Source organism: Alnus glutinosa, chromosome 7 (genome assembly GCF_958979055.1).
Source record: "Alnus glutinosa chromosome 7, dhAlnGlut1.1, whole genome shotgun sequence".
Lineage (NCBI taxonomy): Eukaryota > Viridiplantae > Streptophyta > Magnoliopsida > Fagales > Betulaceae > Alnus > Alnus glutinosa.
In genome coordinates, this window is record NC_084892.1 from 1,590,975 (window position 1) to 1,604,961 (window position 13,987).

The 13,987-nt window shown below is 36.4% G+C and overlaps 2 protein-coding genes across 2 annotated transcripts; both read left to right on the top strand.

The window, feature by feature from the left end:
- Positions 1–817: 817 nt before the first annotated feature.
- Positions 818–4,095, top strand: LOC133874094 (probable glycosyltransferase At5g03795). Its single transcript, XM_062311925.1, has 4 exons — positions 818–1,520; positions 2,450–2,700; positions 2,797–3,145; positions 3,231–4,095. The coding sequence occupies exons 1-4, from the start codon at positions 1,170–1,172 to the stop codon at positions 3,906–3,908; spliced, it is 1,629 nt and encodes a 542-aa protein (XP_062167909.1). The 5' UTR covers positions 818–1,169; the 3' UTR covers positions 3,909–4,095.
- A 791-nt stretch (positions 4,096–4,886) lies between these two features.
- On the top strand, positions 4,887–6,333 carry LOC133874210 (late embryogenesis abundant protein At3g53040-like). Its single transcript, XM_062312076.1, has 3 exons — positions 4,887–5,799; positions 5,860–5,975; positions 6,069–6,333. Exons 1-3 carry the CDS (start codon positions 4,951–4,953, stop codon positions 6,217–6,219), a joined length of 1,116 nt encoding a protein of 371 aa, XP_062168060.1. The 5' UTR covers positions 4,887–4,950; the 3' UTR covers positions 6,220–6,333.
- Positions 6,334–13,987: the final 7,654 nt, after the last annotated feature.

The window sequence follows — 13,987 nt, forward strand, 5'->3', positions numbered from 1 at the left end:
CAAAAATTACCCTAAACTTTAAGATACTTGTAGAGAAAGTAAAAAGATACCATACTAAAAATATTCCCCAAATATTATGCATTTCTTTCCATTCTTGTGCAAATCTTCTTTATTACGATATTCCTAATGCATTAATTTAGTATTTGACAACTCATCTAGTGATTCAATATCTTCTCCAAAAAATAATAATAATAATAATAATAATAATAATAATAATAAATAAAACACTTTACGATAAAAAGAATATAGAACAAAAACTTTTCCCTAGTAAATGTAGGAATTACGAAATTTGCATGAAATGAAAAATTGTAGCACTTTGAATAAGCTTTTTAACGTTAGCAAGTTTTTTCTCAATCTGATGTCAGAACCAGAAGATATAATTTTTTTTTTTTTTTTAAGTAAAATAGATCTGACAAAAAATTGATAAAACCGGCATGCTTGATGTTCATAGGTGAATTCAAAAATTGCTAGCCCTAAATGCATGTCACATGTCGGGTTTAGGTCTTGTTAAAGCATGTGTATAAGAGTATATAAGTTAATCATAATTTGACCCATTTTTAAACCTTCAAACCCCAATTGCATTAATTTCGTATTAATTTTATATTGAATTCAAAAGCTGTATAAAAAAAAATTGTTGTTCTTAGAAGAAGGTAGGATATCATAAACTGTAATTAATGTGACCATAGAGATTAGAAGACATTTAACGGGACTAATTAATTAATTAAAGGGGTAAGAGAAAAGAAAAGGTTTGACCCCCGCTCAGTGCTAAGCATATATAATCCCTAAATGGGGTGCATTAATTTTCACAGGCAAAGGCCTCAAAGTGCGGCTGTAGATAGAAAAGCCAGTACATCTGTACATGGGATGCAATCCAAGGGTACATTAAAAAGGTGTCGGTGAGAAGTGAGAAGGGTATAATTGGGAATACGAGAGACTGCATGAGAAGCTCGGAAACAGAAGCTAATACAAGAGGACGCTTGGCGTGGGGGTGCAACCATTTATTACCAAATGTTCGCCTTCCTCGTATCTCCTTCCTCAATGAGGAAAGAAAGTCTGTAGATCGAGTGTCGGAAGATTCTTGATGCAGCTAAACAGGTTTTGTATATAGAAATCCTTGAGAGAGATCGAGGAGCTCTCAAGAGATCAGGGAAAGGAGAGAGATATCAGATATGGGTGGTGGTTGTAACAAAAAGTCCTGTTCATCATCATCATCTTCTGTAAAAGTTCTGTTGTTTATTGTTCCGTTGATTGTGGTATCTGGGTTTGTTTCTGTGTTGGCTCCCTTGTCGTCCAACTGGTTTTTCTTATCCAGTTACCCCTGGCTATGGAGCTCTTCTGGTCTCCCTTCTTCTTCTTCAGCCGGGACGACTGTGAGTCCTTTAACAAAAGAGAGCGAAAATCGTCTGGATTTGGTGGTGGTAGAGGTTCACAACATGCAGGATGAAGCCATCTCCGATGATTCTGTCTTGAACCGCTCTTCTACTCCTCCACACGCTATAGAACCTATACAAGCACAAGCTGTAAGAAACCTTTCTCTTTTCAGCTAGCTTTTCTTTTTTGGCCCCTTTTCTGGATTCCATTCTTTCCTCTCAAGTCCCCTCTGTATAACACTAATTAAGAAAAAAAATATATTTTGAAGATTATACATAGAAGGAATATTATTATAAGCTGAAATTCTAAGATTTTCATCTTCCACCTTCTATTTTATTTCTTTGGATTTTTAATTTAATATTGGTATAACAATATGCATGTGATTATCCATGTCATCCACCACAAAGTTTGAGTTTTTGTTAAAATGTTTAGCCAAGGATTGAAAGTCTAAACGGGGGGTCGTCTTGAACTTGCGTGTCTAGGTATTCCTTGAATAAATCTAATGTTTTTTTTTTTTTTAAGTAATGCTACACAAATTTCTTTGACATTATGAAAATTAATTACTATTAGATTTTAAACTGATTTTAGACCATTTATTATTAGATTCTGTATTTATTAAATTTTGGATCTAAAGCTGATGTTCATAAAAGTGTAAAAGTACTTGTAGCAATTTTTTTTTTCTCCTCTGAATTTTCTATTGGGAAAACTTATTATGATTTTTGTTTTCTATTTTTAATATAAGACAATTGGTTGGCTTCAAATTTTTGTTTTTAAAGAAAAGTACATTGTTTAAACCAAAGTACTATATTCCTCCATGATGTCACATATTGGTTTTACAACCCTATTAGTAGTAAATGGAAGGATAGACTTTTTAGTGATATATTTTATATTACTTTATTTTATTTTTTATAATACCATTTCTCATTTGGGTTTGATTGAATCATTTTATGTTCTCTTTTATTTTATTTTTTTAGGCTTTATTTCCTTTCTTAATTAGTTTGGGTCTACTTTAAGTTTAATTGTTTATCACTTCTACTCTCAATATTTTAGTGAGTTTAATCATGAATTAGTTCAACAGAATGGTACTAAGGGAGGAGATATCGATTATACTTCCATGAGTACTGGATCCAGTAATATTGTTCCTCCCATGAATGAATCTAATGTGCAACTCTTGAAAGCCAGACGAGATTACACCAACCTTGACAGACTTGAAGCTGGTCTTAGAAGAGCTCGAGCTGCAATAAAAGAAGCTAAACAGGGGAACCAAACTCAAGATCCTGACTATGTTCCCATGGGGCCGATGTATAGGGATGCCAATGCCTTTCACAGGTACAGCAATGGAGGTTTATCAAAATTTTCATCAATTTTTCTTTTTTTTAGTGAAGTTGATCTATACAAGCTTCTTGATATTGTTCTCTGCAACAGGAGCTACTTGGAAATGGAAAAGCAGTTCAAGATCTTTGTCTATGAAGAAGGGGAGCCCCCAGTATTTCATAATGGTCCTTGCAAGAGCATTTACTCAACAGAAGGGAATTTCATCTATGGGATTGAGATGAACAACCAGTTCAGAACCAGGGATCCTGAGAAAGCACACGTCTTCTTCCTTCCCTTCAGCGTGGCAATGCTTGTCCAATTTGTCTATGTTCGTGACTCCCATGATTTTGGTCCGATTAGAAACACTGTCATAGATTATGTCAATGTCATTCAAAGAAAGTACCCCTATTGGAATCGAAGCCTTGGAGCTGATCATTTCATGCTTTCTTGCCACGATTGGGTAAGTACATACATTGCTTCATGTTCATGTACGTCTCAGTAGGGCCCGAACGATCTCTCACATGCAATTTGTTATTTGGTTTCAGGGGCCAGAAGCTTCCCGTTCCACTCCTCACCTATACAAAAACTCCATTAGAGTTCTCTGCAATGCTAACACATCTGAGGGATTCAACCCCACCAAGGACGCGGCGTTTCCAGAGATCAATCTCCAAACTGGTTCAATACATGGATTTCTCGGGGGGCCGTCTCCGTCCCGTCGTCCTATCTTGGCTTTCTTCGCCGGAGGGCTCCACGGCCCCATTAGACCTGTCCTTCTGGAGCACTGGGAGAACAAAGACGAGGATTTAAGGGTGCATAGGTACCTCCCAAAAGGCGTATCCTACTATGACATGATGAGAAAGAGCAAGTACTGCATTTGCCCAAGTGGGTACGAGGTTGCAAGCCCAAGAGTTGTGGAGGCCATTTATTCCGGGTGTGTTCCGGTGCTGATTTCCGACCACTATGTCCCACCATTCAGTGATGTCTTGAACTGGAAGTCCTTCTCCGTCGAGGTTCCGGTGAAGGATATTCCAGACTTGAAGAAAATACTAGAGCGAATTTCTGCAAGGCAGTATATAAGAATGCAGAGGAGGGTAGTGCAAGTGAGGAGGCATTTTGAGGTCCATTCTCCACCCAAGCGATTTGATGTCTTTCACATGGTGCTTCACTCTGTGTGGCTCAGAAGATTGAATGTTAGGGTCCATAATGATGTCGATGTGTTGTGACCAATGACCATAACACAAATTGCTTAGAATTCCTAATTATCATAACCACAGATCGAGCTAGCTAGGGGTAGTAATTGGTAGGCAACTCTTACCTTCCCAGGTAAATAATTAATAATAAAAAAATCTGTATTGTAAACTTTCAATTCATTCATTCTCATATTCAATTAGTGTGAAATTTTACGGGGCATGGTGGACTTGGATAACCTTCCTTCCTTGTCTCAAATCACGTGCATTGGGAATTATGATTTTGCAAAGGAATGTATTCTTTCTATTAATGTAATTCCTCCTATGAGTTCTATGTCAAATCAAATGATTGATTTTAACAAAATATGAATGAAAATGTACCAAAAAAATATGAAATTGCATTTAATTCTTCATCAAAATAATGGTCTTTTTATATTGGATCTTATTTTCATATGAAGTTTGAGGTCACTCGTAAAGTGAATGTTAGAATACTAATTAAACAATTAATTTCTTCCTTATTCAAGTAGAGTTTGAGTTTAAACATTAAAGGAAATATAAAAATATTAATTAAATAATTAATTTCATCAATTATGTCAATTTAAACTTTTTGTTTTAATAATTTGAAAAAAAAAAAAAGGGTTCAACATCTCGTCACGAGTCACGGCCCAATTTCTTACCACTAAGATTAAAACATTAATTGCCCATGGCCCAAAATTCTCTAACGTTAGTCCGAAATGGAGATCGTAGTTAAGCCCAATACGCCACGTGTATGGACACACGTGGAAGGTAACCATCTCAAAGTACCCTTCTACCACCGACACGAGGTCTAAATATGTGCATGCAAGACAACGTGTCACTCCTCCACATGTCCAAGAAGCAGAAGCGGAGGCCACGTGGCTATCTCCGGAAATCTCAGGCAACACGCGTCATTTCTGCAGCGATCAAGTAATTTCTGTGGGGAATATATATGTATAAGTTTAATAGTAGCTTCACAGATCGAGAGGGAGAGCAAGCCAAAGTGCTTGAAAAATCTAACTATATTTAAGTGAGAGTTTTCGAGTGTGAAAGCCATCGATCAATGGCGTCTTCCAGGGAATTCAAGGAAAAGAGAGCCGAGGCAGCCGCGAAGCTTGCGGCGTCGGATCTCGAAGACGTTAACAGAGAGAGGGAGCATGAAGAACAGGCTAAAATGGAGAGAGAGGAGTCGCAACAGCAGCAGCAGCAAGAAGAGAGGCCGGGTGTTATTGGGTCTGTGTTGAAGGCAGTTCACGAAACGTACGAGCATGCGAAGGAAGCTGTTGTTGGGAAGAGTGAAGAAACTGCGGAGTCGACGAGGGAAACCTCAGAGAATGCTGCCGAGAAAGCTAGGGAGACTAAGGATTCTGCGGCAGAAAAGGGTAAGGAGTACAAGGATTATACAACTGAGAAGGCGAGGGAGACGACTGAGAGGGCGGCCGAAAAGGCGAGGGAGACAAAGGAGTCGGCAGCGGAGAAGGCAAAGGAGGCAAAGGAAAAGGCAGCAGAGTATAAGGACTATGCAGCGGAGAAGGCAAAGGAGACAAAGGACTCGGCACTGGGAAAGGCGGGGGAGTACAAGGACTACGCGGCGGAGAAGGCAAAGGAGGCGAAGGACAAGACGGTGGGGAAGGCAGGTGAGCACAAGGACTACACGGCGGAGAAGGCAAAGGAGGCGAAGGACAAGACGGTGGGGAAGGCAGGTGAGTACAAGGACTACACGGCGGAGAAGGCGAATGAGACAAAGGATTACACTGCCGAGAAAGCAAAAGAGGGGAAGGATACTACGTTGGGTAAGCTTGGGGAGCTGAAAGAGTCGGCTGCTGATGCTGCTCGAAGAGCCATGGGTTTCTTGTCCGGAAAGAAAGAGGAAGCCAAGCAGAAGACGGAAGAAACCAAAGAGGCAACCAAGGTATACAATGTAATATATATATATATACATACACATATATATATAATATTATGCGCGCAGGAAAAGTTGAGCGAAGGGGAGGAGGAAGCGAGACGGAAGATGGAAGAGTTGAAGGTGCGAGGCGAGGAGTACAAGGATGATGCTGACAGAAAGGACAAGGTCAATGAAGGTCATAGGTATTAAAATTAAGATATAAAAAAAAATAAATAAATTCATGCGTGTTCGTGTTTTGTAGATGAGGCTTAATTAGAACTAGCTCGTTTAATTAGGGGGACCGCGGCTAAGGTTGTGGTGGATGTGGAAGAGACCCGGCCGGGATATATAGCTGCGAAGCTGAAAGAGGCTGACCAGATGAGCGGCCAGACATTCAACGATCCGGGTCGTATGGATGATCGTTTGGACCGTCAGGGCAAGATGTGATCAACCTACATGCGCGCGCGGTACAGGGGGCTGTGGGTGATCCTGTTAGGTGTTTTATTTTTGCCCGTTTTGTCAGTGTATTTTGCTGCTGTTTATATAGTTTCTTTGTTTGCCTTTTGGTCCCAACGTATTTCTTGATCTTCAACTATCCTCTAGTTTTTGAACTCCTCGTAGAATATAAATTTAATTTGTTTTGGGTTCACAAATCACAATGACAAATTTCTAGGCCAGACTTGGATGGGATTGGGTTTAGGTACATAAAGAGGAATAGGCTGGACCCGGTTCAGCTGTCTCAATGGGAGCAAAAATCCTTAATGGGTTTAAGAAATTCAACTTGGTGGGTTGGTATTATGGTTGGGGTATACGCATTAGCGAGGCCCATTTGAGTGCTTATTTTTATCTCAACTTGTTGGGTTGGCATGCACATCCACTTTCCCTAAAAAAAAAAAAAAAAAAAAAAAAAACTCCGTGTTTCAAAAATTTTATTTATATAATTAAATATTATTATTTTTTTAAAGTTACTGGATTTGCTAGCTGAACTAGAAAAGAACTAAAAAATCTGTATTTCATTAAAAAATAAAATGGTTGACCAGAATGGTCTAGAGGTTGACCAGATTGGTTTCCTACCCAAACAGCAACGGCGGAGCATGCAAAAGCGGTTGTGCTAACGCGCTGCAGTTGGGAAGCAGAGTAGCCGACCTACCTTTGTGCCACCATTGCAGAATGTTTAAGCTGTTGGCCTCTATTGGTTAACATTTATGAGCCAGGATGAAGGGCTAAGTAATGGCCTTTTTGTTCTGTGCCTTCTTTTTCCTTGTCACTTCATAATTACTTGGTCAGTTGGTTGCATCATTAAAGTAAGAGATTCCAAAAATTGGGACCCAAGTTGACACATTTTGGTGCTTATTTTTATCCCAAGCTACTATGCCTAAGCTAATGATGGAACTTCTCTTGCATGTAAATCCACATTCAAACAAAATTATGTGGTTTTTTTGCACACGTTTTCAACATTGAAGTGGTAAATTCCATTAAGAAAGTTGGAAATACTGTATGATTAAGACAACTTGGCAATTTTTTTTACAATCCTACACTAACTCAACCAAAAAAAATTAATGAGTAATTCGTTTACTTAAATTGGTTATACGATTTGAATTCAACACAAAATTTTAAGCGTTTTTAAATTTTGTACTTGAGTTTTTATTTGTATTATAGGTGGTACTTGAATAAGGGTAAAAATCAATTTAGTACGTCTGATAGATTTTTCATCCAAATTTTAACGATTCGTCACTATATAAAAAAAATTAAAAAAAAAAGAACATGGGGTGGTTCGGCTACCCTCCTGGCCCATGGAGGTGGTCCAACCACCCCCCGAACCATCCCCATGGTTCGGCAACTCCTCTTCTTCTTTTTCTTCTACTTTTTAAATTTTTTAAATTTTAATTATTTATTTATATAATGTCACATATCAATTTCAGCAATTGACACATGGCAAGTCGTTAAAATTTAGACGAAAAATCTAACGAATATACCAATGAGTTTTTATCCTCAACTCAAGTACCACCTATAATACAAATGAAAACTCATGTACTAAATTTAAAAACTTTTAAAATTCAAATACTAATAAGATGATTAACTTTAAAATTTTTTTTGACACAATTTATTAAAATTAAAAAATTTGATCCCTTTAATTAAAATGAGTTAAATCAATTGATCGAGTCGAATAGAATTGAGGCTCGCCAGTTGAACTCCAAAGAATGATTGGGGAAGGAGAAAAACAGCAAAAGTAATTTTCTTCACGTGCTTCTTGTCGTCGTCGTCGTTGATGTTTCTTGGTAGGTAGGAAGTTTGTCTTTCTTGCGACATAAACAGTATAGATGGAATCATGAACCACGTAGACTCCTTTTTCTTTATGAAAAATCATGTCAGGTGCACAACGTGAGTATAACATCCCCTCGTATGGGGTGTGCCTCACACGAAAAATGTTAGATTTACAATATCAATACAATAACTGTACAATAACTTCTCACATGAGGGTGGGCCCCAGTGTGATGGTGTAGTGTAAGAATCAAATTCCGCCTCACACACTAAGACTCACCCCATGTGAAGGGGTGTTATGCCTATGTTGTGCACTTGAAGTGCAAATAACAAGCCCATTTTCTTATAGATAGCCTATTTGAGGAATTTTTTTTTTTTTTTAAGGAAGGTTAAGAGTTTCTTCTAATATTTTTTTGTGGGTTTTTTTATACTGACATAGTATTGTGTATATTTTTTTAATAAAAACAAGATAGAGAAATCAAACTATAATTTTTCTTTATTAAAAACAGCGTGTCATGTCAATATAAAAGGATTCCAGAAGAACACTAGAAAGAACTCTAACATTTCTCTTATTTTTTATAAATGATAAAAAATTTCCTACAACCCACATATAAGATTGATATGTGTTCATTGGCACGTGAGAAGTACATGTTATTTAAATAACATGTGCTTCTTACATGCTTTTTTAATAGTAATAATAAAAAAACATGTGCATGTCACATATATATAAAGGACACATGTCCTTTTTATATATGGGTTGTTGAAAATTTTTGTCCTTTTAAAAATAACCTATTTGAGGAAGTTTTTTTTTTATTTTTTTATAAATAGCATATTTGAGGAATTTTTTTTATTATTATTATTTATTTATAGATTGCCTATTTGAGGAAGTTGCTTCACCTTTATTAGTGCTTTGTCATTTGGCAGCCTTCCTTTTTTGGCTTATTGCTGAACTGGCAAATTTTAAACAAAAATAAAAAAATCCACCAAAAATAATTAACAAATGAGCAGATTGTGAAGCAATGATTGCGAAATCTCAGCGTAATTTTCTGATTTTTAGAGGATTTTTTTTTACTGTTCTTTTGCCTGAGATTTTACTGGTTTAATCCATCCATCCCCCACTTGTTCTAAAAGATAAGACCTGATACTGAAACTACACCTACCATTAGTTTTAGGTCACACCGTCGTGACTCGTGTATATGGGTCCATAAATTATGGGATCATGCTCGGATTGCAGCCAACTGTCCTAATGATTAAAGAGTTTTTATGGAGTTCATTTGTCGGAACACGAGTAGGTCGGCTCTCGATGGGTTTCATAAAAGGCTTTTGTAATTGTAAGGAATTCTTTGAATCTAATCGTAAGAGATTCCGATTTCATGGATATGTTGTCTTCAATAGCTACCAGACTAGGATTTTCTATTTGAAGATATTAAGGTCCAAGATGGGAGTCAAGCCTGTTTTGAAACTAAAAATACACTTATATTTATCTTAATTTTTTTTTTTTAAAAAAAAATAGAGGTGAAAATCAAGAGGCAAGAGGGGCCTTTGGTCTAATGACCCCAATGTAGTTGTGTCCATGGCCTTAACATGTTTTAAGTCAGTCCTAGTGGAACGCACGGAGAGAGAGGCAAAGTGGAAAAGTAGGGTGTGGGCTACATCAGCCAATTTCAAGGGAAAAATGCTAGACATATAATTTTTTTTTTTGAGAAAATTACACTTGGTTTCCTAAATTTACCAAGCAATTGGTAATATTCCCCTCAGTTTACCAGTTCTGTTAATCTACCATACTAATTAATTATTGGAGTTGTAATATTCCCACACTGTTAATATTTTTGTTAAATCCTAACGGAAGAAGAGTATAAGAGGCATTTTAGAGTGAAAATTAAATATTAAAAAAAATAGAAAACAAGAAAAAAAAAGGCCAAATTTTAGAAGAAAAGAAAAAAGAGAGAGAGAAGGAGAACGAAAACCAAAAAGCCATGGCTGGTTTGTGCATTGAATGTTTGTTTTTTTATTGCAACCTCAATAATGGATTGGTATTTGGTAGGGTCATACTTGTGAAATATCCCACGTTACTAATATATAAGAAGAGTGAGGGGTTTATATAGCATTGTTGGGCCTAAACCTATGAGCTTAATCCTTTGAGTTGTATGGTATCTCAACAATGCTATATAATGGGCTTACTAAGAAGGATTTCCCCAAGATATCTTCCCAACACATAGTTAATAAAATTAGTAGATTAGAAGAAATATTGGAAATTGCTTGGTAGATTGATGGATCTAATGCTCCGTTTATTTTGACATAAAATGGTTTCCGTCATAAAATATTTTCGATGAAATCATTTTCAGAAAAAAATAACTTTCTCAAAAATATTTTTCGATGTTTGGCCAGATTCCGGCAAGACTCCTCCGGATTCGGTCAAATCCGGCCGAATCAGTGGCCTGATCCGGTTAGATCTGACCGGATTCCAGTCATTTTTGCCAGATCTGGCTGGCTTCTAACCATGGCCGGATTCCGGAATTCTACGGGAATCTGGTCCGCCAGCATTCGGTGACGGTGGCCGGATCGTCGGCAATATTCCAGATTTTAGCGCCGACAGTATTCCGGTGTCCGGCACCGGCATTATTTCTGTAGCTGGATGTTGCCAAATTTTGGTAATCGGATATCAAATGTGCGTGCAAGGACGAAGAGTATAATATTAAAGAAGCTTTTATAGTCAAACCGAAAATGATTTTCGTTGATTATTATTTTCACCCCTACCAAACACTGTAAAATACCAAAATCATTTTACGCCGAAACAAACAAAGCATAAATGTAATTTTTATTAATTTTATTATTATTATTTTATAACTTGTTAATATGTGTCAATAAGATGCAAAATATTTCTTAGAATAGTGTTTTAGTAAAGAGATGTGATGTACGTCATTGTCTGGTCCTTTTCTTATCATTTTTTTTTTTACATGATATTGTCAATACACTTTTAAATCAATCTTAATTAAAAAAAATTAATAATAATTAACAATATCACGTTAACAAAAGAAACGGATGAAAGACAAAAATAAAAAATAAAAAATATATAAAGTAGCATTATTGTTTGGCTAAAGACGCCCAAAAAATTGTAGACAGCTGGCATTTGTCAAAGCCTATAAATCTGAGAGTCGGTTGAAATAATTTGGAAGCGCAGCGGGCACGTGAGAAAGTGTCTTTGTCCCAGACAATGAATTATTGAAATTCTTCTACATTATTCCTAACCATGAGGCACCAGACTTTGACGTGCTTCTTATCATTTTACCTTGTCCAACTCGCCGCGATGAATTGGATGAACTTCAAATTGTTTTTTTTTTTTTTTTCCTCCCTATTCAAATTGGGAAAAGCAAAAAAATTAAAAATAAGTCAGATATCTTCTTTAAAAAAAAAAAAATGAAAATTCGATACTTGAAATTATTCCTAAAAATTATTTTTCTGGTTTCTGTTTGTCTTCATTTATGTTTCTTATAAGGTAGCAAATTTATCTTTATAAAGACAGAATCAGTATAGTTTGAATCATGCTCCATTCGATAAACATTAGAGTTGCCTGGTTGTGATTTTTTATTTTTTTTTTTATTTTTTTGTTTTTTTCCTGTCTTATTGCTGTCAAGTGGACTACCTTTATAAACCGTTTTCTTTCTCGCACTTGTGTTTTTTTAAAACAAAAAAAAATTATTAAAGTATAAAATATTTATAAATTTTTTATACTTTTATATCGCATCAGAATAATTTTAAATAAATAATAAAAAAGAAAAAACAAAAGAAATATCTTTTAAAAAGTATTAACAATGGGTGACAATTGTGAAGCAATGATGGCGAAATCTCAGCTTAACTCTATGATTTTTAGAGGATTTTTTAGGTGATACTTTATAAACAATTAATTGTTCTTTTGCCATGGATTTGACTGATTTACTCCATCTCCCACTTGTTCTAACGGATAAGACCTCACTTTACCCAAAAATATCAATTAAGAAATACCATTAATTATTATCTTCCCTTCCCGATCAGATCGGATTCCTGTTCTTTACCACTTTTTGTTATGGGATTGTGAATCTGTGATCGGATTGCAGCCAATCCCCTGTGGCTGTTATTGAGATTTTTTTTTTTTGATGACTTATTTGTTTGAATAATTGTTGGATAAATGAGCTCCCTATGAATTTTATAAGAAATCTATCGTAATTACAAAGAATTTTCTTGAGCCCTAATTGAAAGGGATTCCGAATTTTATCTCATATATGTTGCTTTCAACAGGGATGGAATTACGGCTTTTTTATTTAGATGAATCAAAGTATGAATTAACAATAAGCCATTCGAACTAATTTCTCAGTACAATCAGCGATATGTCGTAATTCAAATGGTTTCATTCTCAAGTGTATTACTAAACTTAGTTCATCATGCACGCCCTTGTATGGAGAAGTTATTGCTGCCTTTCTTACTGCCCAACTCTGCTCTTAATGCAGCTGTCTCATGTTATTTTTTAAGGTAATTCTCTCACAGTCAACCTTGTCATCAACAATCCGACAATCACTCAAGATTGACGTATCTCGTCTATTCTCTCGGATTTCTTTTTCATCATCCCATCTTCAACTAGCTGGTTATCTAGTTCTATTAACCGAAGTATAAACTTTTGTACCCACCATGTGGCTAATTGGGCCGTAACTAAATTCTCTTTTAGCTGCATTCCCACGTCTCCTTGTTCTTTGCTTTCTGGAAACCATTCCTTCATGTTTTGGAATGGATTTCACTTTCCCTTTTAAAGTTCCTTAATTAATTTGTTTTCTCCTGATGTACTTATTAAAAAAAAAAAAAAAAGAGCTTAATTTTAATAGGGTCAAACCTAGTTGGTATATATATATATATATATGGGCCTATAGCCTCTCTTGGTCTATATGTACGTAGGTCCGTTCCTAGCCATGTTTTAAGTTAGCACTAGTGGATTGTACAGAGTAGGGGTGGGCAAAAATCCGCCCACCCACCCCGCCCCACATATGTTGAATTTTATGTGTTTTTTTGCGATCACGGGTTAAATTTTGTCCAACCCATATAGGGCGGGGCGGGTTGCAGGTTGGGGTTTTAAAAAACCCCGGATACCTGCCCTACACCCCTAAATTAGAAACAAAAAAAAAAACCCAACACTCCCCTCTTTGCGCCGCTTTCTTTTCTTCACTCTTCAATTCTTCCTCTCTCTTCTTCCCCCTTTTCTTTCTTTCTAGTTTTTGTCCCCTCTCTTCTTCCCCTCACCAGAGTCTTCTCTTTAGGTGTTTGACTTATCCTCTAGTACGGTACTCATTTTTAGGAACTGGAGAAGGCGTCTTCCTTGCTCAACTTGATGGTGACGACGTCGAGAAAGCAGACGCCCATGGAAGTTATTGAACAAAGCAGCCACCCCTCACTTTTTTCTTCATTTCTCTTCAAGCCAACCCCATCAGATCTACTCTGAATTTGCAAAATCCGCAAAACCCGTAAAACCCACAAAACCCGCACCGCGACCTTGCGGATACAGTAAACAAATTTGCGGTTATGGGTGAGGTTTTCTACACCCGCGTGGTTGCGGGGCGGAAGCAAAAATGGCAGAAATCCGCCTCGCCCCGCCCCATGCACATCCCTAGTACGGAAAGAGAGAGGGAGTGTATAGAAGTAGAGTGTGGCGATTCATAGCATTCATAGCAGTTTCTTTAAATGGTGTCTGTTTCTTAAGTTTTAGAAAAAATTTAAAAAAAGTTACAAAAATCTCTCCACAGCAGCTTGCTTAAAATTTTTGTTTCCCTGAGATTGGAAAGTACTATTCACTTTTTATTCAATTGTTTATTCACAAAATATATTATCTTTCTCATACTTTATCTTATTTTTTCAACTTTTAATTAAAGTAAAAGTAAAAAAATAATATTTTAATGATAAAAGAAAAAATGAAGGAAAGCTGATGTGAAGT